This window comes from Pteronotus mesoamericanus, unplaced genomic scaffold (assembly GCF_021234165.1).
Source record: "Pteronotus mesoamericanus isolate MK-2021 breed Mesoamerican mustached bat unplaced genomic scaffold, CSHL_Meso_final scaffold_54, whole genome shotgun sequence".
Taxonomy (NCBI): domain Eukaryota; kingdom Metazoa; phylum Chordata; class Mammalia; order Chiroptera; family Mormoopidae; genus Pteronotus; species Pteronotus mesoamericanus.
Genome location: NW_026555321.1, coordinates 2,297,280 through 2,325,173, shown reverse-complemented (window position 1 = coordinate 2,325,173; position 27,894 = coordinate 2,297,280). Strand labels below are relative to the sequence as shown.

The following is a 27,894-nucleotide window of genomic DNA, read 5'->3' as shown; positions in this document are numbered from 1 at the left end:
TAAGTCTAAACATTAGAGCTAGAAGGAGGCTATGGTTTCTCCTGAGCATCACCAAGTTGCTGAAAGAGAGCCTAACAAGATTATTTAGTCTCCCATTGTTAGAGTGATATATGATTACCATAAAACAGCTGGAAAATATAGAAGAAAGAAATGTGAGCACCCATAACCTGACAATTATTATTATTAACACTTTTGACATATTTTTGCCCATCTTTTCTTATAATCTCTTTTGTTTTGCACAGTTCTAATCAAAGCAGATATACAATTATTTATCTAGCTTTTCTGATCTAATGTTGTAACATTAACATTTGTCCATTAAACTGTGGACTTTTAATTTCGGTTATCAGCCAAAACCCTTTTACCAGACAGCAGCCAGAGGAGAGGCAGCAGCTGGGGTGGGAGGCAGCAGGGCCGGTAGATTCAGACAGCCCCTAACTTGAGCCCTTCTAGGAACAAATGAGTACTGAGGGTGGGGTGAGGCCTGGACCCTCCCAGAGCCGAGGACGTGGGATGCTTGGGCTGCGTCGCCTCCTCATTCAGAGCAGGGAGAGCCTGAGTGAGATGCCATTTCCCCGTCAGGGGCTGATGGGCTCCCAAGTGACTCAGGCTCATTTAGTGACTCTCAGAGTCTATTTATGGCCTCTACACAGTAAGTAATCAATCATATGGTAGAAATTATAAGTAGCTCGTTGGCTCCGGGTTTAGGATTTTTTTAGCATATTAGTTAGTTAGTTATAGGTAGGTTTATGTGATCCAAGAATAAAAACAGAATCTGGGAAGGCGCTTTTTGCAGAGCCATTTACCGCCCAACCTGAGTATTAGCTGCTCAGTGTCTCTGAGACATGAACAAATAGCCTGTTTTGCAGAGAAAGGTGCTATCGACCAGGGAAGAGAGAGGTTTCTGTCCCTCCTCTGACTAAATTATTTGAGTGTGGCACAAAAAACTGAAACACCCAGTGTAACAACAAAACAGTTCAACCAATCGTTTATATTAAATAGGAGTATATTGCAGTAGTTCTCTCTCTTCTGGGCCCGTCCCCTCCTCTCCTTCTCAAGCTGACCTAAATCGTTTCAAGGCTGTCCTCAGCATGGCACATGGAGAAAGCGCCCACCGTGGCAACGGGCCCACTTGGGTTTGCATCCTGGCACACGCAGTTAGCAGTTGTATTTTCTCAGCAGTGATGTGGAAGCAGTAACACCTATCTCCTTGGGTTGCTGTAAGGATCACACGAGCTGGGGGTTGTTAAGACTGGAATGTGGAGGGCTGGTCCTCGGTAAACAGTGGTCACGATCGCTTCCCACTGGGCTGTTGGGATGGCCTCTGTGTCTGGTGGCCCTGGTGGCCTGATGTCTGGCTTGGCATGTGGGGCCTAAACTGGTGCCCTGGAGCCTGCACCCACAGATTCACGAGGAATAAAACAGCCAGCTTTTCCAAGGATGTGTGGTTCTAAGGCTTATCTTTAGTGAATAAGGATCTTAACTTCACACTTCCTGGGCCATTTGCCCAAACGCAGGCTAGAAACCATCCGTGCCTGTGGAGTTGCTGGCAAAACAGCTTTTCCATCCTTTTTCAGAATTTCCACCTGAATGCATTTGCTTTGCTGTCAGCAGATGAGTACCTACCCTAAGACTTTCAGCAAAGGTTCTGCGATCTCTTGAGAGGGAAGGTGCTGTGCAAATCACTCAAGTGTTCAAAAATAGAAATCATGCCAGAATTGCTTTTTGGGAGCGAGAAACTCCAGCAATTATCATGTGGACTTAAATCAGTTCCTAACATTGGCGATTTTCTCATTAACCCTAAGCACGGTCCCTTTGCCTGTGGCCTCCTCTCAGAACGCTGCTGACCCACCCAGACATGGTATGTGGTGGGGCAGCCCTGGCTGCATTCCCGGGCGAAATGCTCCTGCCTCTCCGAGTTGTCAGTTTCCTCCCCTCAGGTGTTTTTCATCTATACTAGTTTTTACCTTCTATTTCTGACTTGTGGCAGCTTGTCTTGCACCCTGGGTAACAGAAAGGCTGCATCGCCCCCTCTGGAGCTCTAGTCCAGGCCAGGCCAGGGAATGAGTCCACAGCACAGCACTGCCCGGGTCCCGTGAAGGTAGGCTTTGCCCTGGCCAGCCCTGCTCCGGCCAGAGCACACGTTCTCCGCCCTGCGTTTCCTGCTGTCTGTGCTTTAAGTGCGATGGCGGCTTTCAGCCCTGAGCTCCTAAAAATGTCCGGGCTCCTGTCAATTTCTTGACAAATGTCAGCGGTGAGGAAGGGAGCTCCTTTGTGCCCTTCCACATCTTACTTCTTAACCCATGAAATTAGTCATTTCCATGGTGAGCAGGGAGTATCTAAGAACCTAGTTTCAAAGTAGCTCTTGGTACCCTTACTAGAGAAATGCTTCTCATAGAGTGTCAAGTGTGATTTGTGCCTTGGAGGATCTTTGTTTTGGAGCAGTGCTTAGTGCAGGGCCAGAGACTTTCCCTGCTGGGCTCAGGAATGCGGATGGTGCCTGACCCTGCAATGGGCCGCTCCGCGAGCAGGCCGCCCCCACTGGGCTGAGGTCAGAGGAGTTCTGTCCAGCCAGCAGGACCGGACTCCATCGACCAGCTGGCCTTCTAGGATTCACATGTTGAATAACAATCCTTTAGAGTAACTTCCTGGGGGCCCCCCTCTTCTTGTCCTGGTGTCAGAGTCGGGACGGCGCTGAGGGGTGGCAACTGCACGTTGACATTTTCACATTGCGTGACAACTATGAGTATGTGCTGCAGTTGGCCACAGCGTGCTGTGTTTCTCTTTCCAGCGTCCCAGTGCAACGTCAGCTTAAAGAAGCAGAGAAGCCGCAGCATCCTCAGCTCCTTCTTCTGCTGCTTCCGCGACTATAATGTGGAGGCCCCGCCAGCCAGCAGCCCCAGTGCGCTTCCGCCACTGGTGGAGGAGAACGGCGGGCTGCAGAAGGTCAGTCCTGGTGGGGAACTGTGCACTCAGCAAAGCTGCAGCAGCTGCACATCTGTCACATTCTGGACAAATGTCCTTAATAAGAGCCTATGACGGTATGTGTGCAGCCATTTACTTAAAAGATTTGAAATTACCAGTAAAGTCATCTTTCTTGTTAAAGAATATCAGTCATTCCCATGTAGCAACCACAGATCATATTTGATGAGAATGGTAAGAGTCACATTTTTATAACGTTCTTGGCAAGTTGAATGTATGAATAGAGAGTTAAAGAACCATTAGCAGACAAAGAAATTGAAAGACAAAAGGCGAAACAGAGACATGGAAAAGAGCCAATAATAAATATAAGTGGATTTAACTACCTTGTTTAATAAGCAAACATTTGTTATATATTTTTATAGGTATCAAATAAAAATTTTAAGCCAATTTTCACAATAGATGAAAAAGAACAAATTCTACCCACATGCTATTTATAGATGTATTTGAAACAAAGTAACTCAGAACAGTTATAAGTAAAAGGATGAGCAAAAAGACATCCCACAAGTATAAGCAAAAAGAAAACAGGTTACAATATTAATTCAGTCAAAATAGAAGTTCAGGTAAAAATCACTGAAAGAGGCAAAGTAGATTATTCATTATGAAGATAGTCAAGGTTGAGGACACAAAAGTTATAAACCTTTATGTTTCAAACAACATGAGCAAAGGTCACGAACAGGCATTTCATAAAATAAGGAGTACAATTGGCCAATAAACATAAAAAATTGTTCCATACAGTCAGTAATCAAAGAAATGCAACTCAGTGTGATCCTTTTTCATTACTAAATTATCAAAGATAACATTTGAAGGTAATGAGAGGGAGGGTAGAGGATATAAATTGGTTATTGGTAGGAATGCTAATTGGTTACACCTTTCTGGAGAGAAATCTGGGATCTGATCTTAAAACCTTAAAAGATATGCCTATTTGTTCCCGTAAGCAGTTCCACCTTATTGACATAATTGTGGATGTGTAAAGATTTAACAATAAGCTATTATCCAGATTATATTATGATATTGCAAAATTGTAAGTAACCTAATGATGAACAGTAGACAATAAAAGACCTAGCCCTGGCTGGTGTGGCTTAGTGGACTGAGTGTCGGCCTGTGAACCAACGGGTCACTGGTTCAATTCCCAGTCAGGGCACATGCCTGGGTTGCAGGCCAGGTCCTCAGTAGGGGGTGCATGGGAGAGACAACCTCACATTGATGTTTCTCTCCCTTCTTTTACCTCCCTTCCCCTCTCTCTAAAAATAAATAAATAAGATCTTAAAAAAAAAAAAAAAAAAACAGAATGATGTATGCCAGAATATGAAGAAGTTATTTCCAACTGATGGGATCATATATATGATCTTCCTTATTCTCCTCTCCTCTGTGTTTTCTTTCTTTCTTTCTCCTTTTTCTTTTTTCTTTTTCCAATTTTCACAGAATAAGCTTAAATTACTTTTGTGATTAGAAAATACATTATTTTGACACTCCATGTGAGTGCGAGGAAGGAGAAGATTCTGGGAAGATGACAGCCTGAGCCCATGGCCCTGACCACTTAAATTCCCTGTTTGAATGAACCTGTGTGGGCCGGCAATAAAGCCCGGAAGTGCATTAAGGCCTCCAACGTCCCTGACACCTCCAGGGGAAAGAGCAGGCACAGGTTCATTCTCTCCAGCACTCAGTGAGAAGCAGGGGACCCCCAGCAGAGGAAACTGCTTGCCTCATTTGGGGTCCTAGAACAAAGGCATAACGCAAATAGTCCTGCGAGGTCAGCCAGCCAGCAGGAACCCGTGGGCCCACTTGATGTGTGCAGTCCTTCGAGGGGGTGTACTGGGAGCTGAATTGCTCTCTGTTCTTGTGCCCTAGACGAGCCCCAGAGCACAGGGTCTCTCTTCATCTCTCTGTGGTTTTTCAGTGTGGGCTCCACTGGACCGTGAAAACATCACTCCTCACTGGGCCTCGCTGGGCCTTGCAGTGCTCACTCATTCAGCCCAAGATGAAAAATTAAGCATATGAGACTCCTACTGAGGTAAAACTAATGGAAGAGATAGAAGAGATCTTTAACAGACAACTCAGGGAACGATATTTCAGGGACTGAACTTTACATACAAAAGTAACTTTTAGAACTTAAAAAATTTCCCATGATGTCTAAATATAAAAATTCACTGAACAAACTGAGAAAAAGGAGAATGAAAATGGTCACTGCGGAGAAGTCAATTAATGTTCTGGAAGAGCAACTGGAAGAAATGTCTGACAATTCAGACCAGAAGCACAGAGGTGGTTAATTGGGTGAGGGTTAGGGGACGTCTAGGAGACCTAACATGCAATTTATAGGAGTACCAGAAAGAGAAGAAGTAATAGAAGAAATTTTTATTGAGCTGAAAAAACTTTAATTTGCAGATTGAAAGGGTACCAAATCTACATCGGGATTAGTAGAAGCAGACGAGGGAACACAGGCCTAGATATATGTTGATTACATTCTGAAATTTAGGTATAAAGAGAAAATCTTACAAGCTACCGGCACAAGCTATTATTTAAAAAAAAAAAAAAAGAATTATACTAGACTTCTTGTCAGCAACACTGAAAGCCAGAAGACTATGAAAAATGTTTATAGGCTACTGAGAGAAAAGAATTACAAACAAAAAAATTCTACATGTGATCAAGGGAAAAAAATGTACATTTTCAGATATACAGTGACTCAGAGAAGGGGGCAAAGGAAATCTGGGTGAGATTGATATTCAGTTACAATATAATTATAGGAAGTATAGGAATAAATATAACTATTGGTAGTACAACTATATATAACAAGTAACACAATTAGAAAATAGATCCTCAAAGTTCACAGAGAGTGCAAGGGGAAATAAATAGAAATATGAACAAGCCATAAAAATTACCGAAAGGGAAAAAAGAACAAATTACATAATAAAGTTTGTTATAAACTTTAAACATAAAACCAAGTTTAATAAACCAAATTCTCCTAATGAAAGAGCAAGACTATGTGGCTTGGAAAATTCAACTGTGTATGTTTCCAAGAATATACCTATATCAGATAGGAATGATTTTGGCAGCAAGTAGAAGAAAACTGACAAATACCAGTAATAGCTTAAACAAATAGGGGGCTATTTTTGTCAGATAAAAAGCCTAAGATTGGTCATTGCTGGGGTTAGTTCAGGTGCCTGATGATGCCGTTGGGCACCCACACTCTTTCTGTTCCTTTGTCTTTTCATCTTTCTGCTCCACCATCCTTGGCATGTTTGCCTTTATCCTCATGCTTGTTGTCTATTTTCTCAAAGTCACAAGCTTCAGCCATCATAGCCACATTGAAGGGAAAAACAGAGGGAGGAGTTCTCTGGCCCTGTCCATGCCTTTTATGGAAAGTAATGGCTTTTACAGAAAACCCTGGGAGACTTCTGCTGACGTCTGATTGGCCAGAGCCTGGTCACATGGCTGCCCCGCAGCAGGAAGGGAGGCCCCAAAGGGGAAGAATTTAGACCAGCAAAGAGAATTAGAAAACAAAATTGGAGCTCTTTTCACAAAAGATAAAATAGGAATGACTACTCAGTAGATGTACTTAACTAATCAGTGTGGACTCAGTTACCCTGCACCAGTAACATCCCCCCAAACCCCAGAGGCTTGAATAATAAAAAATTTATTTTTCATTCATGCTGCATGTTTATCATTGGTGGGCTGGACCTTCTGCTCTCTGGCACAGTTCAATAGAAATATAATATGAGCCATATATAATTTAAATTTTTCTAGTAGCCCTGTTTTTATATATTTTTAGGATAAATTAATTTTGATAATATATGTTGTTTAACAATGTGTCCAAAGTATTATTTCAACATGTAATCAGTAGAAAAATTATAAGTGAGATAAAATTTATACTCTTTTTATCTTATAATTCTCCAAAATATGGTGTGTTTTACATTTATAGCACATCTTAATTTGGACTAGACACATTTTACATGCTCCGTAGCCTCATGTGACTAATAACCATCATTACTGGATTGTAAAACTCTTATCCTCATTTGTTAATGTACTTAGACTAAGGAAGGCCCCATGTCTCCTTCCACAATTGTCACAGCAGGAAAAAGGGAGCGCGGGAGTCACACTGGCTCTTGAAGTTTTCACCCAGAAGTAGCATGCCTCTTTCCTGTGGGTCAAGCACTGAGCTAAGACAGAATGACGTGGTGGCTAGGAATACGGGGCTCAACCTGTGTCCTGACCGTGCCAGTTACTACTCATGTGACCATAAGTCAATGAACTAACTATGTAACAACATAGAATCAGTGTTTGTTACACCATTATTTTTTTTAAAAAGACGTAACATGCCTCATTTCAACTTTCATTCTATTGGCCGAGGCAATTCAAGGGGCATAAAAATGTAATCCTATCTTGTGCCCAGAAAGAAAACTGGAATTTTCTTTCTGAAAATTATTTCAGAAAGAAGTTTATTTCGTGAACTCTCCTAATGGCTGTTAGAGTAGGTGGCTAATAGTTTTTGACTCCATACCTAACATACAGTGACTTTTTTAAGGTGGAAAATAAAAATATGGGCAAAATGTATAGAGCAGATCAAATAAAAAGCAGAAGTGGTAATGTTAATATTAGACAAAACAGAATTTAAGACCAAAAGCATTGAACAGAGAAAAAGGGACATTTTATAATGATAAAAGGTCTAATATGTGAAGTATGGAATAGTTATAAACCTTTATATACCAATCAACAGTACAGCCAAACAAGTAGAAGAAAAGTATTTAAACATGATAAAAAGCTGATTTCTAAAAATAAACAGTAAACAACATAGGAAAATCATTGGCAGTTTCTGGCTGATGTAATAAGATAAGAAAATAAAACAATTGTACAAATATGGAAAAGATGCAAAATTAGTTTTATTTGCAGATGATATGGCTATTTACATAGAAAACCCAAAATACTACCAACAATTAGAAGCACTAAAAATTTTCAGTATGGTACCTGTTACTTATGAAGAAATGTACTGTGTTTCTGGATAGGGAGACTTCGCATTGATGTAGAAGAAAAATGTCTAATGATAGCTGAGAAATTTGGCAGGGAAAAAATAATGAAAGATGAATTACCATAACAGATATTGAACCTTACTCTCCGCTGGTAGAGGAAAGCATGTCAGGGAGATTAGTATGAGGAAATTGCACTGTGAATGGTAGCATAGCCCCAGATCCCGCTCTGACCCCTCAGCATGCTTTACTCATAACCTCCTCCCCCCATTTAAAAATCACTGCTGTAGAAAATCGCCGTTAGTTAAGGGAGCATAGTTTGTGCCCTAGACCTGTAGAGGATAAAAAAAGAGAAGAATCGCAGCTGTCATAGTGAAGTTACTTTAAAAGAGTTTCTGCCGAGATGAAATGACCCGGGAGAACGGTGGCGCACCCATGGAAGGCTTCCTAGGGGGTTTAGATGTGTGTGTGGCAGTGAGTAGAGGCCTTCAAAGGCAGTTCTCTGGCAAGAGCTAAGCTCACCTGGATTTAGTGTTCATTGGTGGACTTCCTTCAGTTAACATTTGTCAAAATGGCTTTTTAAAGAATGAAGTTAACTCTGAGTAATGCATCATTTGCATAACAGTTGACTGTATTCAACCCATGAGACCAGACCCCATAGAAAGAGCCCGTGCCAAAGTGGACCAGCTAATTCCCAGAGGACCCTCTGCCCTTTGCTCTCAGCTCGGTCAGGACACCTGGCACACAAGCCCAGGCCCGTCAGATGTGGAAGCGGATTCTAGGCCTTGCTCATTGGCTGGCTCCGCAGCTCTCACTGCCCCTTGGAGCTCCACATGTCAGAGGATGGGGGAGGCTGTGGGAAAAATGTGACAGATGGCCTCTGGGGTGGTGGCCCTTGCCACATTCCCGTACACCCTGGACCCACAGGCCAAGGGCCCAAAGTAAGCGTCTGCAGCCCACGGCTGGACGATAGGACATGTCAGCACCTTGAAAGCCCCAACATCAGAGACCAAGGAGGATTTCTAAGGATGAGGACGGAGTGAACAGGGCTTCTGGACACTCACTAATACATGCATGCTCTTTGTGTGCATGCACAAACACATACACACATACATGTAAACCTCTAGGGTAATTTTCAAGCCCAAATATCTGTCTAGAGTAGCACCTTTGGTCATAGTCTGTGTTTCGTCAAGCCCTTCAGATGTCATTGTCTCTCCATTGATACACTCATCTCACTGAAGGTATACCTGTGTGTGGGACTGTGTGCAGTCTCCCAATAGTGCAGTGTTCCCAACTGGAGCCAATTTTGCTCCCTAGGCAACAGTGGGGATATTTTTGATTGGCACTACTGAAAGTTCCGGCATCTAGTGGGTAGGGGCCAGGGATGCCCATATCCAATACCCAAGACAGCCCCCCATGGCAGAGTCATCAGGCCCAGAATGTCAGTAGTGCTGGGCTTGAGAAACCCTGCCCCACGGTGGCCCCACGTGTGACGCCTTGTGAGCTTCCAGTTAAAATCTCCCCCACCAAGAGCAGTGACCCACTCCCAGGTCCCAGTGCTGGGAGCAATGTTATTTAAGAGCCTCAGAAATGAGCTTCTCTGTATATGTTTTTGAAAACTGGAATTGGAGTTGATGGCGCCAATGTGTTGAAGAGAGCGCAGTCCTGCCTTGAATAATGGCAGAAGGCAATGCAGGATCCTCAAGTCGAGCCCCAGGGGTCCCGGAAAAGGAAAAGAGCCATCAAGACTGTCTCAAGAGGAAACAGTAGTCGCTGTTACACTGCAGAGGTGATGGCCAGGGTCTGGAGACAGCCAGGAAGTAGCAAAATGGCTCTTAGAGTCAGGGCAGAGCTCAGAAAGGCACCAGCCACCTGCCACTATGGACCACCAGGTTTGGCCCCCTGCTCAGAGACCCCTGTCACCTGACCTCTCTTCATAAAAGACAGTTAAACTTTTCATGCATTGCTCCGTGTGGAAGACCGTGAGAGTATCTCCTTGTCAGGCACCATGATGCTGCTACCTTGCCTCCCATCCCCACTGTCTAAAAAAGAAAAAGAAGCACAGAAAGTGGAAATGCTCAATGGAGAGCAATTCATTCTGTTATGACATTTTTTAATGATGCTGAAATGAAGCATTTCCATCAGCCGTGTTTGGAATGGCGGGCATTCACCGCAGAGGAAACGGTTGCGGTTCTTCCTGGGGACCTGAATTGTCTTGACACGCCCTGTGAATACAGGTTCTGTTCCCCTGACGGGAAAGCTGCCCCATGTCTGTGGCCTTGGAGGGCCCTTCCTGCACCTTACCTTGTGCCCCTGCCCAGCCCTCCCTAGATGAGCACCAGGAGAGTCCAGGGCGTTCCCTGTAGTCCGATGAACTCGTCTTTCTTCCCCTGCCTGTGGTATAGACTGAAGGCTTAGTCTTCCTAGGCAGAAACCTTACTTAAAGAACAAACAAGCCAGTTATTAGAAGGAATCATGAATCAAAGTAGAGTATGGGTTTTCATTTTTAATTTTCAATGAAGGATTAACTTTCTGGGAGTAAGGGAGGCACAATTCACATAAACAAGATGGCTAATGAGGAACTCCGCCTGGTTTGTCAGGGGTGGGGGTGTCTGGGAGCAGAGTGGAGCGCAGGGCCCTAACGTGGGAAGTTCGGGTCCCTCCTGTCCATTAAACTCCACCGAGGCACAGAGGATGGGAAATCCGAAGCCCGTTCCCCATGCCGAAGTGCTTTGGAGTTTCTTTTGAGTATATGTTCTACTTCTCTTCAAACCTGACAATGACTTTTTTTTTTTTTCTTTTTCCTCAGGGTGACCAGAGGCAGGTCATTCCCATACCAAGTGTATGTATATTTATTCAATTTTATTTAAACATTCGTAACGTCTTGCAGCTTTGGGCCTACTAATATAAAAGATAGTTTTCAATGTTCTTGCTTATGTTGCGTTTTATAACATGGTATAAATAGCTCTGTTCTGTTAAAAAGAAAAATGAGCCCTGGCTGGTGTGGCTCAGTGGATTGAGCGCCAGTCTGCAAACCAGAGGGTAGCCAGTTCGATTCCCAGTGTAGGGCACGTGCCTGGGTTGCAGGCCAGGTCCCCAGTAGGGGGGCCATGAGATACAACCACATAGAGATGTTTCCCTCTCTTTCTCCCTCCCTTACCCCTCTCTAATAAACAAACAAACAAACAAACAAATAAAATGGAAGAAAAATGAGGCTACAGTTTAAACTGTGAGCAGGACGTTCTCTACAGAGAGAGCTTCCTTCTTCAGTATCTCCTAACCAAATTCTCACTTTTCCTTTCTCTGCACTCCAAGGCTGCATAAGCTAAGGCAGCGCGCTGCAATCCCCGCCTGACCCAGCACACTGGCTCCGACCCCATAGACTGAGAAAACCATACTTTTGCCCAGACATGGTTCTTTGCAGCAGGTACTGTCCCAGGGGAACGGGGCTCCTGAGCTCATGTCCCAGGCGAGCAGACCATTTCTGACTTGTTCACCAACATCAATAGCTTGGCAGTGGCTCTGAGATTGGAAGATCACCCCTGGACTTGCAGGACCCACCTCCACTCCCACGGGCCGGCGGCGCTGTAACTCAGCCCCAGCTGGGCTTCCCTGGGGCCACCCACTTCGCTCTTCAGCCCTGGGATTTGGGAGAACATCTGCACCAGCGTCTGACCCCAGCACAGGCCTGGACCCACAGCCCCTCAGACATCCGCTGTCTCCGCTGCCCCTTTGCATCTCCCTGCTGAGCTGGCAGAGTTTGGCCTGAGGCCATTCCAGTGACTGACTCTCAAAAGAAACGTGCTTATGAGATGCCCCTAACAGACAAGACCTTTCTAGCAGTCCTGTGACCTTAGAGAAGGATTTAGGTTTTTAAAAGACGACCATGAGTTGATAGTTTAATCCAAAAGATTGTCTTATCCAAACTGATTCAAATCTGCTCTCTTCTTTTTCCTTGGACTTTTTCACCTATATTCTGGGGACATTCAAGAGGCATAGCAATCCTACGTTTGAAAAGAATGGGTTACACCAGTATAGGTTGACTCCAAATTCGGTAATGCATGTCACTTTTAAATTGCCCGCAATGTTTCTGATCATTTCATTTTCCTCAGAACTTTAACTCTCCATTTATGAACAAGTTGCAAGAGTTTGTGGAGTGATTCCGACTTTGCCAGCACAACTGGGGTGGGGGGAATGGTGCTTTTTGGGGAGAACTGGCTGATGAAAAAGATTGACAGGCAGCACAATCTCTTACCCAGTGTTTGAGCAGGACTCAGACCTGTTCATCTACCTTTCCTTGGACTTTATGCATGTGTTAGCAGTCCCCAGTGGGACTGATAACCAGAGGTCTCTTTTCAGCCCTCATACAAAGTAGTTTCGTATACTGATTCTTTCTGCAAAGGTGCCTCCACTAAACAGGTGACAGTTGGCATCTCTCCCCCTGCCCCTGGTACTCCAATAGCACTGTTTTTTCTCAAAGTGTTAATTCCCTGCTATCTATAAAGTTAGGTGCTGAATCAAGCATTTGTCAGGGTAAGACCTCTACTGAGAAACATGACCTTTTCCCCGCAAACCTACAGTCATTCTAGAATCCTGGAATAAAACAGTCAAGGGGGAAAAGATTCCTTGTGTAATTTAGCCTAGAGCTAGATCAATGTACTGCTGACTGCTTCTTGCATATGAGACACTGGGTCAGGCCTTAAGAATCTGTGAAATGTCTTGCAGAAAAACAAAGCCTAGCTGAAGTAACTTGCGTCTTTGAATGATAGCCTCCAGAAGAGCGGTTCTATTAATGGGCATGGCGGGATCTCCCCGCTGCCTGCTTTGTATGCAGAAGTGAACCGAAGTCCCAGCTCAGCCCTGGGATTCAAGCCTGGGGACCCCCTGCAAAATGTACCCACTCGTCAAGGCCACAGGTCACATACATATATTAGCCCTGCGCTTGCTGGACCACGGATGGGGCGGGTCCCTGATAGGTTGGGGTGCTACACCATAGGACCAGAAATCCAGGCTTGTACTGAGCCTACACACCAGGACCCTCAGCCCCCCGAAAGTGTTTTCCAGGCCCTGACCGTGAAACACACCTGTGAGCCTATGGGTACCCAGAGCGGTTCCAACAGGCATCTCCATCTCTGCTTCTCGCCTCACCCCTCTTTCTTCATTCTCATGCTGTTCTATTTATATGTGCAGGTTTGGTCTTCTGATTTTTCACTAAGCAATCATTCAAACCCATGGTTTAAAAAAATACTGAAAGATTCAAGTAGAAAGAAAAGAAATCCCCCAACTTGGTCCCAACTCCCTAGAATAAGCACTTTTGATGTTTGTTATATATCCTTCCCAAAATGGTCTAAGTAGACAGAAGCATATTTATGTAAATGAGAGTTCTGTAAAAAAAATGTTTTTGCTTTTAACAAACACCTTGAAAATCTTCCTAAGTGTTAGTACATAGCACCTACTTCACTGTTTTACATGTAGTTGGTGGCATTTACTCTGTTTCCACTTTGTGCTATTGCTAATATGTCTCTTGTGAATATTCTTGTATATGTGTGTTTATGGACTTGAGTGATAATGTCTGCAGGATCAGTCCCTAATTGTGGAAATTCTAGATCAAAGGATATACTTTACATTTTGGGTAGATTAAAACCACATTGTCCTCCAAAAGCCTAATTTACGTTCCCACCAAGAGCGTGTGGACTTGCCTATTCAAATATTTTAATCTTGGTTAATCTGAAAGTAAAGAATGGTATTGATTTATCACTTTTGATTTGTCTTTCTTTATGAATGAGTATAATCATCTTTTCCCAAGTTTATTGTCCATATGGCTTTCTTCTTCCAAGATTTTATATTGTGTAGCTTTTTAAATTTCAAGGAAATTAGCACTTTCCTCCAAATTTATGATATATCTTTTGGCCTTCTATATAAACATTTTGGCCACAGTGAAGTTTAATTTTATAGAGGCAAATGTATTGATCTTATCCTTTATGGCTTTAGAGTTTTACATCACGCTTAGAAAGGTCTGCCCATTCTATGACTGACCCATGTTTTCTTCTGGCAATTTAATGGTTTCATCATTACATTACATTACATTAAATCTTTGATCCATCTGGAATTTATGTTAATGTAAGGCATGAAGTAGTCATCCAGCTTTATTTCCTTTTCCAGGTGGCAAGTCAGTTGTCTCAACACCATTTATTGAGTAGTCCATCCTTTGAACACTTGTTAGAAATGACAGCTTTCTCTGGACTTGGTGTTAAACGTCCCACTTAGTAACATCTGTGTCCCGGCTGTGAGCTGGGCTTTGGGGCTCTTTACACATCTTACTGAGAGCCTCATGGGCTGCCCAGTAAAAGTTGAGTATTGAAGGGTGAGGAGACAATGCAGAGAGACAGGCTGAGGGGCCGCTGAAGTTCAGGTGGTTGTGACTGCCGGTGAGTTCTGGGGCTGTGACCCGACCCCTCCCGTTCCCACACTCTCGCTTGACTCACGCGCCACACTGATGTTCACAACGCAAGGTTCACAGTGCAGCTGAGCCCTAAAAATGCCAGCAGGGGAGAGGAGACATTTGTTTTCTAACAGTTAGGTTTCTGTGCTGTCTGCCCAAGCCTTTTAATAAGCAGTAGTATACTTCTTTCCACCCAACCGTATGAAGAACACGTAAGCAGAACAACTCTTCTACTTAAAGATGGTGTGGGCAGGGGTGTCCAGCCCGTGGCCCACGGGCTGCGTGCAGTCCAGGATGTGAATGTGGCCCAACACGAAATCATGAATTCACTTAAAACATTATGAGATTTTTCTGGTGGTTACATGTCACAGTGTATTTAAGGTGTGGCCCAAGACAACTCTTCTTCCGGTGTAGCGCTGAGACGCCAAAAGGTTGGACGTCTCCTTTGCCCCCTCCTGAGATCAGTATCCCCTGAGATCTCTGCCCTGAACTCTGAGACTTGGGGAGTACATTGTGCAGACACAGGGCCTGAGAGCTCTAAGTTAAAAAAAAAAAAAAAAAAAACACTAATGTACCTAGAAGAGGCTCTACATCTGTATCTGTGAGGGTGCGGGGTTGGTACTCGAAAGAAAGGAACTATAGAGTTTCCTATTCATGGCTGCCCATTCACCACCAAGGACAGGAAATTTCCTGTCTCCTCCCAGGAAGAGCACTCCCAAACCTGGGATGGCAAGTTATGGTTCCTTCTTCCTCCCCCTCTGACCACATGCTTTCTGCCCCCCTCAACCTCACCACCTCCACTCCATACCCCTACCTCCAACCTGCCCCCCAACAATGCCCTCCATATGCTTTGGAGCAAGTGATTTTGTATATAAAAGGCTCGTCTTGATGTAACTGGTGATTCTCTTGTTCTTCCGCTTTGTGATGGCCTGAGAGAAAATTTGCTTCAGGACATTTTTTAGTTAATGATTCAGGCATCACCTGAACAGATCAATTGAAGTAGCAAAGCACTATTGCATTTATATAGTGTCCTTGCATGTTCCAAGGACACAGCTGTCCAGAAGAATTCTTACCAATGGTCTGGAGAATTTGCATTCCATCTAAAGCCAAGCTCTCAGAGAAGCTGTGTGCATTTAGGAACCGGGCAAAGGATTAATGGAACCCTCCCAGCCCATCCCTCCCCGCGCCCCCCCCCCCCCGCCCCCGCCTTATTCCCTGCAGCACAAAAGCTAAATCAATAGCTTGCTTAACACCCTTCTTGCTCTTTTCTCTCAGGGTAGTACAGTGAGGCATTTTGCTTACTGTTAACTCAGAGGACACTCGTAAAGTGTGGGTTAAATATGCTAAGCAAGTGATTTTTATTCTTGGGTTTGGAAAATAACTGAGCCACTTTGGGCAGATCTTTGGTGTTTTCAGATATGTAGAGGATAGAATTTCTAGATCCTTATTTTCCACACTAGCAATTACATAAAGTTGAAGTTTTGTTTTAGCTTATAAATGCAGAGAGAAAAGACTGGACAGCTACACACCAAACTAAACAGGGAGACATCTGGGAAAAGGAATGGGGGATATGGAAAAGCAAATAGTTGTGTCCTCGTGTCTATATTCTTTACAGTGAGAATGTGTTTTTATTACATAATTGTATAATAAAACGTTAAAACAAATTTTATTCTAGTCACAAGCATGCGTTCTATTACGGCCCAAACAACAGAAATAACCCACATCCTTATGTTCACTTAGAGTTTATCATACCCTTCCTCTTTAAAGCACATTTTCAGAGACAGCTTTTTGCAAGTTTAATTTTTTTAATACCCTGCCTGCTTGCTGATTTATAATGGACACAGTCCTTCCTCGGACCCAGGATCCGATGGCCCGTGTCTAAGGCACATCTCTCCCCAGTACCGCAAGGTTTCGAATACTGCTTGGTGAGCTCGCGTTAAAGCCACGGGCGCCGACAGGCCACAGAGGCCTTTTCTCCTAGATGATGCTGGAGGGGAGGGAGCACCCACACTCGCTGGACAGGGCCCCTCTGGAAAGGGAATGCCAGTGTCCCCACCCATAGCCTCATCCCGGTCAGCACTGTGCAGGACCTCCCTCCCTTCCAGAACGATCGTTGCACTTGCAAATTTACCTAACCTGGTGACCGCCTGCAATACCATCTCTGTTGAACCAGCTAAAGTCCGAAATTCTCTAGGTCCTTGACTAAGGTTCATTTCAGACCAAAAAAAGAGTCATTTAAAAGGGAACACTGCTTGATTTCATTTCTTCCTTTTTTTATTGGATAAACTAAGTTGTTCATTCTTCAGTGGCTAGGGACGGATATTTTCTCGTGTTTTGTTTTGCCTTAAATATTGAACAGAGCTTGACCTTCTTCCAGGGCAGAAATGAGCTTGTTAACATTGGATACTGAGTATGAACTAAAATACTTCAAATCATTTCTAAAATGAAGCAAGGCCTAAAGAAATACAATACTCTAAATGAAAAATGAGATGGTCTGAAGATGTCTAGCATTTTATTAACTCTTTATGGCCTTTTTATCACAAGGTTAGAGTCAGCTACTACAAAGACATATAAATAGATGTTTGATTAATACACAGCATATGGATTAAAGTATAACTTCAATAGACAGAATTCAAGAGGTAAAAATGCCACATTCACTCACTATTATACCACAATGGGGCACGTAGAAGGCAGGGCACTGACCCTGGACCAGTTTTATTTCTGTTTCCCATTATTGGAGGTCACTTTGGATTGCATTTTGCTGTTGGGTCTATAGTTTCTCTTCAAGTTTTTTAAAAATTTCAATCACTAAAAAAAACCCTGTGGTTCTAATACAGCTCTGATATATACTTATGTACCACAGTGAATTTCAGACAAAATGTGACCCCAGGTATGGGCCTGCATAGTTAGAGCAGCTCTTACAATTAAACATTCAAACCATTTATGTGCCAGACAGAATGCAATTACAGCTGATAACAACAACCTTTCATGATAAGTATTATTATCCCAACTTACAGCCACAAAAGAGACAGAGCTGATGTTCACACCCAGGTTTGCCTGTTTCCAAAGCCTGGGCTCTCATAGGAGCCGCTCAGACAACAGCACCGTATCTGGGAAACCTTCCATTGTAAACTACTTAATTCCTATTAATTTTAATAAAATGCCGTGATGTGCTTGACCAGGCATTTAAATGTTTGGTTTCATTTTTAACCTCACTGACACAGTATAGTACGATAATAAGGGGATTTGTTTGTTTTCTACATCAAGGTAATAATAATAATTTTTTTTCCTTTAGCCACCAGCTAAATACCTCCTTCCAGAGGTGACGGTGCTTGACTATGGAAAGAAATGTGTGGTCATTGATTTAGACGAAACATTGGTGCACAGCTCATTTAAGGTAGGTCAACATAAAAAAACCATCTAGAATCGCTGTGCTTTGGACACAATGGGAGGAAAGCTTATGGTTGTTAGTGTATGACTTAGTCGTCCACGAAGAAATCCCAGCAACAGTTGTATATTAACTCAGGTGAACATTAACTCAAGTAGTTGAATATTAACATAATTAGTTTGGGGGAAAGAATGCTGGCCTGCCAATATTCCTGGGACCTCATTCTTATTTATGAGATTCGAGTTTCCAGCACTTTAACCCCTGCAGAAATACTTTTCAGGTGGCACAAGGCAGTGTGCCCCAGTGCCCCAGGACACTGCTGTGTATTTGTCACGGTAACCAGGGTGCCATATGTTTTATTGGGAGGGGCAGGAGAAGCACTGTCAAAGCAACCTGCTATCCTGGAAGCTTTCCCAGACCAATTTTTTAAAAGATGTTCAGCACTGAAGAAGACTCCCAAAGTTACGGCAGCTGAACCGCTCCAGCCGTTTATTTTGATTACTTTCATAATAAGAGGTTGCTGGGGATTTTATAAGCTTCACAGCTAAACGAGTATCTACCTGTGTGACTTCCCTCCTGAAGTGGCCTGGGCGTCTATGATGTCAAGGTGAGCATCGGATAGTCTCAATTCTATCGCCTTCCTCTCTCTCCATCTCCCTGACAGAATAGCAGCAAAAATTAATTACAAATCACCAGGGGACCTCCCTGCAGAACAGCTGTAATGACACTCTTAAGAAATGAGTTAATTAACCATTTTCCATTTTTTGAAATGGAATAAATTATTTCAGGGAGGCAAATGACAAAAAGCCATGGAAACGGGGGATCGGTGCACTGGGAGAAAACGCGGGTGTTTAGGTCCCTGGCCCTCCTTGGCGGGGGTATTTCTGGTGAGGGAACTGCTCTACCATCGCTGGCCAGTTAGACCGAATCTCTCTTCCTATCCACATGCCAGGACTCCACTTCACCGAGAGACACAAAAGGCACCGTCGGCTAAGGGGTATGGGTCTCACGTGAACCGCACTCATTCCCTGGTGGTGGTGTGGGAACTGGAAGAGCCATCAAATCTGCCTGCAGACCTTAACACCAGTTTTTGGTTTTTTTTTCCTTGTGCCTGCTGTCATTAAACAGAGGCCTACGTTGGCAGGACAAGACCAGGTGCCTGTCTTTGAGTCCTTAGGAGAGTGCAGGAGGGACCACATTTCCCTTCAGCAGTGAGAAGCAGTCTCTCTGGCCACTGGGGCGTGTGCGGCCACCTCATGCCCCAGTACCTTGAGGGCCCTTCCCGGGCCGGTCCCGGGGCTGCAGTGGCCTCACGGCCCAGCTCAGCTCTGAAAGGTGCTGGAAGCCTTCCCCCCGCCGCATACAAACACCCTATGAGCAAGTTGCACAGGACTTTTCCAGATTCCTCTGGTGGGAAGCCCTGTAGAGCAGGGGGCCATTTGTCACGGCAGCATAGACAGCTCGCTCCAAGCAGCTCTGGGAGTGTGGGCAACGCTGGCCAGGCCACCCAAGGTCACTGAGGTCTCCTGGCTCCAAAGGCGGGACCTTGGCAGCCCTTGGTGTCTCCAGGGCCTGCTCACAGGGCATTCGTAGGACAAGCTGATGTGAACAGCATCTTCTCATCTCCTCACCCTGGCCTGCCCACATTTGCAAGCAGAGTATGCTTTATTGCATAGTTCCTAGGGTTCTGGGCGTTTCAGAGCCCTTTGAGAATCCAAAAGCTGTGAGCCTCTCTCTTTGAACATGTGCTACCTACTGTATAACACACAGGCTCACAGACCCAAGTTAAAACCCTGGCTTTGGCAAGCAAGGCCTCCTTGACACCAACACGTGATAGGGGATCGAGGACGGGTGCTTGCCCTGAGCTGGGGAATGAACCTTATAAGAGTTTCTTCCTCCAGTTTCCCTTTGTTTTTTAACAGGATTCTGTATTTTAGTTGTGAAGTTATTTTAATTGTGAACTCACCGTTGGCCTTCCAGCCACAGAAGTGAATAAACTGTTATCTTAAGTCCTGGGTGCTCTAGTGCATGCTTAGTAATGATTCTGTGATCTTGTATGTTCCACGCTTCTTCAGTTTACTTACCAAAGAAGAATGTGTGTTTGTACAGTGGTGGGCTTGAAGGCAGACCACAGCTCAGAGCCTGACCAGGGATTCTGTACCACACACGTTCTCCATCCCTGTGTCTCTCCCCTACTTGTCCCAAGGGTTTGCAGCCTTATGATTCTCTCAGGCCTGTTCATCTGAGTAGTTTTCTAATTTGTGGAAATCCATTTAGAATTACATGCGAGTCCATCCCTGAGAACACAGTGACTGTTGAAGAATCATATTTGAATGTTAAATGTCATTAATACTGTCTGCCTTATTGTAAACAGCCAGCAGTTTGTGAGTGTGCTAGGTGTTGTGTTGCTTAAACCAGAGCAGGCCAGGGTGGCTGGAAATCCCTGAGGCCTGGACTGGATGGAGCCATGGACGTTCGTGAGACCCATCCCAGGAGCTGTGGAAAGGAGAGACCGAGGTCCAGAGGGGGACGGGGCCTGCCCGAGGTCGTGGTGTGTGGCCTCTGACTTCACCCCCCCGAGTCTTTGGTCCTGCTTCCTGTCCATGGGCTGAGCGTCTCCTGCCCACCACAGGGCAGCTGGCACTTGTGGGTCCAGTATGCATTACTGCCCCTCAAGTAGCCCTGTCCTCCAGGACCACGGGCTCTCATCGCCTCCCCCTGCTGGCCAAGAGCGGTTCCCTCTTACTCTAGCAGGGCTTTAGACAAGAGCTGGAGTTTCTCAGGAGCCCCATTCCCTAGCCAGGCTACCCGACCTTTTGTGGTTGATGCATTGAGGCAAAGGCAGGTGATAAAGAGGTTGGACCAAGCTGCTGAAAATGTAATGATATCCAGAACAACAACAACAAAAAAATGTGCTTTCCTGCTTGTCCTTATTTTTAAGAACCCAGGCATGCTTCAGCATCCTTCTGAACTGTTTTTTCCAATAATAAAAACAATGGGCCCTGGCTGGTGTGGCTCAGTGGATTGAGCGCTGACCTGCGAACCAAAGGGTTGCTGGTTCGATTCCCAGTCAGGGCACATGCCTAGGTGACAGGCCAGGTCCCCAGTAGGGGGTATGTGAGAGGCAACCACACACTGATGTTTCTCTCCCTCCCTTCCCCTCTCTCTAAAAATAAATAAATAAAATCTTTTAAAAAATTGGTACAAGTGAGTTTTTATCTTGCTAAAATTTCCAATGTTATTTCATCCTTTCAGATGTATTAATTATAGTTTCTTTTCTCTCCAGCCTATTAGTAATGCTGATTTTATTGTTCCGGTTGAAATCGATGGAACTATACATCAGGTAAGAAATCAAAGCTAAAACTGAGTTTCAATTAGCATTTTTTAGTAATTACATTTCTTCTGAACTTTATTTATAAATTCCCATTTCAGTAATAATCTCATTACTGAATCAAAAGGAAGAGCAAACTTTAACATAAATACAATGGTTTTCTGCTTTTTTTTCACTCGTGAATTTGTTTTATACAGAGTTTATAAGGAAAATTATAATCTGTAAATACTATATGTGGTTGCAGTTTCAAATAGTTCTTTGATTTGATGCAGACTTTTAGAAGTTTCCATATCCCTTACTGGTCTAGCTTGATGGTCTAATTAACTTCCTCATCTAATTGCTTTTGGCTACTCTCCTAGCAGGCAACAAGAAAATGCCATAAGTCACCCACTTACGGTGACTTCTCGGGAAAAGGTGTCCATTTCCAATGCCAGCCTCTCCAGCCTGACCTTGTCTCTCCTGCATCATGTTCTCCAGTGAATTTCAGCAAAAGCCCAACCCAAAGAGAAAGGGAGAGGGTCAGCTGGCATGTATCTTGTTCTGATTTTTTTTTTTTTTTTCCTATCTGCATGAAGCACCTCTGGGAATAGCTTCATTTAGGAACATATTTGGAAACATTGTAGAAAAAGTAGCTGTGGAGACTGGAGAATGAGGGAGGCTTTGTCAGGTTTCCCACAGCGGTGACCTGCCCGTCTTCCTGTCCACCCCACGGTCTTAAAGTGAGAGTCTCTGAACTGATACGTTCATATCCCAGGAAGGGAAGCCGCTCTCGGTGCTTGAGCTCTAACAGGATGTCTTTCCTTAACGATGTCAGCAGTCTCTGGTCCTTGAGAGGAGGGTGTCAGAACTGACAAGGCCTTGGAAATCAGCGGGCCCAGCCACCTCGTGGTCCAGATGGGGACACTGAGGTTCAGCCAAAGTGTTGTTGGAAGGTCAGACAACATGAAGAATTAAAACGAGGCTGCCAGTGTCCTGCCCCCTGCCCAGGGCTCTTTTCCTGATGTCAGTCCCTTCCCTCCCCTGCCAGGAAGCCGTCCCTGGAAGAGGCATCTTCGTCCCCAGCATTTCCACACTTCAAGCCTTTAAAAGCCATCAGGGAGCCAAAACGGCAGGCACTTGGGCATTTAACATTTGCAAAAACATCAACTGAATTAACTTAGCATCTGAGAGGCAGTTAAGGCTTCTGCATTTATTATCTTGGCTCGTGTTACAAAGTAATGAGACAAAGGAGAGGCTGCCCACTGGCATGGCAAGAATTAGGAGTGAAATTAATACCTCGTGACTGTGAGCATGACCCTTGGGGCCTGACCTGCTGTGGCCAGACCGTTCTCGAAGGAACCAACCCAGCTCCCCCAGCCTCCCTCCAGACTGTTCTATGATGCACTTGGCGAGAGATACCCTGGGGCACCAGGGCTGGGATCAAAAACTCTCTCTCCTGAGGGAATGAAGCCACAGGCGCCAAGTGGAGGACCAAAGCCCTGGCGAAGGCCGTGGCCTCGTTCAAGTAATCCAGGATAGGCTGTGCAGGTCCCAAGGGCCTATTCTTGGTTACTTGCACGGGGACGCGGGCCTGGACGCCGGCATCCGGGCCCAGGACCCTCCTCTCTGCCAGAGGCACCAACACCAGAGTTCCCAAATCAGTCTCCCGCCCTTCACATGTAGCAAAGCTTGCTTTCCAAGCAGTATCCCCAGGGAGACTGACGACCACAGGCCACACCACTCCCCGCACCAAGAGTCTCGTGTACAAAGTGAGCGCCTGGGGCTCCTGCAGCCACAGGCCCTGCCCTCAGCCCCCGCCCGCCCTCCAGCTCCACAGAGCCCTGTTGGCACCTGCCCCAGGCCGTTCTGCTGCTCTGGCCCCTCACTGCCCCCGTGGCCACAGACCCGTGCTCAACTTCCTCTGTCAGTGGGCCACGACGGCCTGGCTCTCTTAATTCCCCTCCAGCAGCACACCCTCTGTGTGCCTCAGAGCGCCCCGCGTCTCCCTCTGGTGCTCCTCCTGCAGGGTGCGCGGCCTGCCCCGCCTGCCTCTCTGGCCCGCGCACTCACTCCCCGCTGTCCTTCACACTCCACCTTCCGCTGCTGCAGTGCCCCCCTCTCCCCTCGTGCTCATTGCCGCTGAAGGGCCGTTCTCTAACACCCCAACTATTTTCAGTCCAGGTCTCATGCTTATACCGTTTCCTGCCCGGAAGCTCACGTACCCTTATTGGCCTGGTGGACTCCTGTTCATGCAAGATCCAGGCCAAACGTCACCTTCTGTGATGAACTTAGAGGGGAATTAATGGCCCTTAGTTGATCCCTCTACTATCACTTTCAGTATGCGTGTTTATTTGGATATTTTGTGTGTGTCTGTCTGCTGTAGACTGTGAGCCCTTTAAGGGCAAGGCCTACGTTTTATTCATCTCTGTAACTGCTTCAGGCTGAGCAGAGAGCTGGAGCTCAGTGAATATGAACTGAATTGCATTTTAACACGTTTGATTTATTTTAGGGAAGTGGCTAATTTCGAATGGAATTTATTCAAGTTTTAATTAGTTCTTCCCTCCTCCTGCATCCTCTGTCTTCGTTCATCAGCCTTGCCTTCTCGCCCATCTCCCTTTTCCCTCAGATTCCTTCAGGCTCCCCAGTCAGGAGCACAGGGCCCAGCCCCCCTAGAAAAGGCTCCTCTTCACCTCGCTCTGCCTGGCGGCCCCGCCTGATGGCTCATTCCAGGGCCTGGGATTATACTGCCTTCACATCCCCCGAAGCATCTGTTTCTGCACCCAGCCCAGGCACGGTGACCTTTGTAAAGGTGTCCAGGGGCACCTCCCTTGTGGGCTTCCTCCACAGGCCTTCCTAGGAGGGAGGCGTTCCAGTGCGAGTACCCGCAAAGCAACTGCACAGCTTGCTGGGCCAGGCCTGGACCTTCACAAGGACACCCCGAGGCCTTGGCCCGTGTTCACATGGAGCCTGACCCAGAGCATGTGACGAAAAACACACGAAATGAGAGAGTTCCCACAAACAGGGCACAACCCTTCCACTCGCTGGTTCTGAAAATCCCCAGACCCCTCGGGACTGACTGGTCAGCTCTCCTTCCTTGTCTGCACCACGCTCAGGCCTGGGGCCCCATCTGAGGAGTGTGTCTGATGTGAAGTGCCCGCACACAGACCCCAGGGGCCGGAGGCAGGAACCATCTTAGGAAACCTTCCTACACGGGTGCGTGGGCCCCTGGCCACCCCCAGTGACCGCGGCTCCTGACCAGCTTGCTGTCTCCTGCCGTTGCAGGTGTATGTGCTGAAGCGGCCACACGTGGACGAGTTCCTGCAGAGGATGGGGCAGCTCTTCGAGTGTGTGCTCTTCACTGCCAGCCTGGCCAAGGTGAGTCCTGCTCCCCAGCCGGGGCTCCCAGCCCCTCCGCCCCTGCCCCGTGTCTATCAGATGGCCCTTTGTTAAGGTGGGGAAGCTGTTTCTATGGTGACACATTCCCACCCCAGATGGGATGGATGCAGGCCATGAGCACAGTGCCAGCCTGAAAGGCTTCTGGGTTACCATGGTGACAGGGAGCCCTCGGAACAAATGCTCCATGAAGTTGCTGCATGCAGCCCCCTGAAGCTGGTTGTCCTCAGAGCAGGAAATCACAAATATGTCCCACCATGCCAGGACAAGTGTCGGCACCTCATCTGTTCGCTGGCAGCCAAAGGCTAGCGGCTCAGACCTCTGTGTCCTTGGGTTAGCGTAGACACGTTTAGCGGGGGCCTGCATGCTTGGACCTACCCAATGAGAGTTCTGCCTGCGCCGATGAGTCCTGTAGTCTCAAGCAAGTTGCTTCACTTCTCGCACCTCGGTTTCTTCTATTAATTGGGGATAACTTCATCTACCTTGTGGGGCGGATCAAAATAAGGCACGTGAAGGGCTTAGCACAGTGCCTGACTCATCCAGCAAGCATTCCTGGAAGCCTGCTGCGTTCCATATGCTGTCCTGGGCACTGCCACGGGGTACGTGCTCCTGGCGTTTGTTGTTTATTATCATAACTATTAACGATGATAAAATAATTCGCACCCGTTTTGGCCCTGTAGCTTCTATGAATCTGACCAGATAGAGTGTTTTCTTTGGCCTCTGCCACTGTCTGAGGGAATTAGCAGGTTCACAGGACCCCAACGTGGTTTAGTCTACCGATAACAGGTACGCACAGGACAGGCCAGCAGGCCCCGCCTGTCAGACAAGAGCTTTGCCAGGACCCTCTCTCAAACCTTGACTCTAGTGGGGCCAACACCATCCATTTCTTGGTGGCCCCATCAGTGTCCCCAAGTGAGCCATCTGCCTGTCTCGCACCTGCTCCCTCCCTCGGCCCTGCATCTGGACAGCTCCCTTCTCTGCACATTGAGGTCTCTGGCTCTGAGTTCCCAGACATGCTGCTTGGCCAGCCGGGGCATTCCTGGCTTGGGCCACCTCCCTGCCCCGGCCAAGGTGAGAAAGAACCTCACCTGCAGCCCAACCTGCCAGGCTCGTTGCCAGGCCTTCAAGCATGAGCCGGTAGAGGTGGAAGCCAAAATCTGGGCCTTCCTCTGGCAGCTAAATAGAGAATGTGGCCTCGAGGAAGACATCATCGTCCCCAGGGCTCGCTCTTTCAGACCAATGGTACCAAGCCCAGTTGTACTCTCGTGCCTCTGGCTCCTCTGCCGGTGCTCTGGGGCGCTGAGGGGCCTGAAGTGGTAACCAAAGAAATGGTAAGCAGCAAGACCGCACCAAACTCGCCGTGCTGAGAGCTGTTTGTTGTTTTTTTTTTATCTTTGGCGAAATTGGAAACACTCCTCCTTGGCATTGTCCCCACCACCCGCTTCAACATCCTTGTTCAGTCTCTTTTCCTGGGCTGCTCCCACCTGCCCCTCCATCTGTCTCTCCAGCCCTCCTCATGCTGCCCATCCAGCCTGGCTCAGCCTTCTGGCCCCTTCCTCCCTGCCGCACAGGCTGCGCTGACAGGTGGGCGCTCCCCAGCGCTGGGCCCTGGGCGCAGCTCCCAGCCAGCGCTGTTGGGGCCGCGGCCTCGCGGCCCCCGCCCAAGGGCCAACAGGGACCCTGCGCTGACCGTCAGAGCCTTTCCGTACCTGCGTCCTCCCCTTCGTTTCCTTCATTCCCTTCGTTCCCTCATTCACCCGACAGATATTTGCTGAGCACCTACTGTGTGTCTGGCACTGTACTAGGCACTGGGGATACAGTAGAGAACTAGAGACAAAGTCCCAGTCCTCGTGAAGCTCACATGCCCCATATTCATCCTAAGCCTGGAGCCCTGAGACTTAGACACTCCCCTGAAAGATGTATGCTAACACCAGTGGTAATGATTTGAGGAAATTAGTCATCTTTCCTATTTAGAAAGAGCCCCTGTAACTACGCACGTGGCCGCCTTCACAGGCAGAAAACCGCAGTGCCCTGAGCTCTCCCCGCGCTCGGTCCGCGGAAGTACAGCTCACTCTGGGCTCTGCCTCGTAGCCCCGCTGGCACCTGCTCGGCACTCTGGCAGCTCGGCCATGCCTTCCCACCACCACCCGTCTTGGTTCCTTTCTGCCTCCCGGGCAGAGTCGCAGGTCCCTGCCGACGCCTGGCTGTGCCCCTCACTCCTGCCTTGGTGCGGAGGGCCACCCTCACATCGGGGTTGCAACGGCTGCTCTTACGCCTTCAGCTCCAGACACTCGGTCTGGTCCAGTCTTTCACATATTTTCATCTATGAAGAGTTTCCCTTTGTTTCTTTATCCCTGTCAGCCTGCTTTGGGGAAAACGCCCCCGGCCATGAGAGAAGGCCAAGCAGGACAATCCCCAGCTGCAATCTGGGCTCAGACTCCCTCCCGTGGCCTCCCGGGCTCCAAGTAAATGGAGTGGGTGTCTGGGCCCCTTCCGGAGACCGTCAGGGGCCGGCTGGGTCCAGTTGCCTAGAGTGCCTCTAGGGGGCAGTGTGGTCTCATGCCACTCAGGCCAAATTAAAAGTCAGCTTACCGGCTCCCTGATGAAACTGGTATTTACCGAGCCCCCTGCCACGGGGACTGTGGGATGGGCACTCCGCAAGGCGCTGGAGCTGTCATGGTGAGCACGACAGGCAAGGCCTGGGCCCTGACGAGTGAAGAGCAAAGAAAGTAATTCCACGCGGCGGTGGGCTCTGTGAAGGAAGCTACTGTGAGGCGGCAGAGTAGTACCCCAAAGGAAGATGCAGGAGGACTCTCCATGGTTGGTAAGGGACGCCAGGCCCTGAGAAACGAGGTTACAGAGGCCTGGACGACGGCCGTGACAGTGCAGGAGAGGCAGGTGGACTCAAGATATTTTTGGAGATGGAACTGACAAGAATTTCTGATGGATGGGATATGAGAAGTGAGAGAAATGGAAGAATCCAGGGTGACTGACGCACAGAGAGAAAAATAACCAGGATCCTAAAACCTCCCTCGATTTAAGCCCCTTTTTAGAAAAGTAAGCTGCACCTCGCTGCAGCAGGTCAGTTCTGGGCTCTCCCAGGCGCCCGGCCTTCACTGCGACGCCTGCTTTCCAGTATGCAGACCCTGTGGCCGACCTGCTGGACCGCTGGGGCGTGTTCCGGGCCCGGCTCTTCAGAGAATCCTGTGTTTTCCATCGTGGGAACTATGTGAAGGACCTGAGTCGCCTTGGACGGGAGCTGAGCAAAGTGATCATCGTGGACAATTCTCCTGCCTCGTACATCTTCCACCCCGAGAACGCAGTAAGTAGCTCCCCAGATAAAGAACGCAGGGCTCCGTCTGAGCTCTCCTGCTGGGCAGCCCCTGCCTTTGTCCCTTCAAGCACCGATGCCAGGTTGCCTGGC

The 27,894-nt window shown here is 47.0% G+C and overlaps 1 protein-coding gene across 4 annotated transcripts in view; it reads left to right on the top strand.

Moving 5' to 3' along the window:
* The window catches only part of CTDSPL (CTD small phosphatase like), a 114,259-nt gene that overhangs the window by 79,104 nt on the left and 7,261 nt on the right, over positions 1 to 27,894 (top strand). For 3 of the 4 annotated variants that reach the window (XR_008530969.1, XM_054595471.1, XM_054595473.1), the window contains exons 2-7: positions 2,789 to 2,943; positions 10,747 to 10,779; positions 17,675 to 17,776; positions 21,054 to 21,110; positions 24,360 to 24,452; positions 27,607 to 27,792. Coding sequence is in view for 3 of the 4 variants with exons in the window: in XM_054595471.1 (XP_054451446.1) it covers positions 2,789 to 2,943; positions 10,747 to 10,779; positions 17,675 to 17,776; positions 21,054 to 21,110; positions 24,360 to 24,452; positions 27,607 to 27,792 (626 nt within the window). In the remaining variant the exon portion in view is untranslated. The remainder of the gene's footprint in view (positions 1 to 2,788; positions 2,944 to 10,746; positions 10,780 to 17,674; positions 17,777 to 21,053; positions 21,111 to 24,359; positions 24,453 to 27,606; positions 27,793 to 27,894) is intronic. The other variant, XM_054595472.1, reaches the window with a different exon arrangement.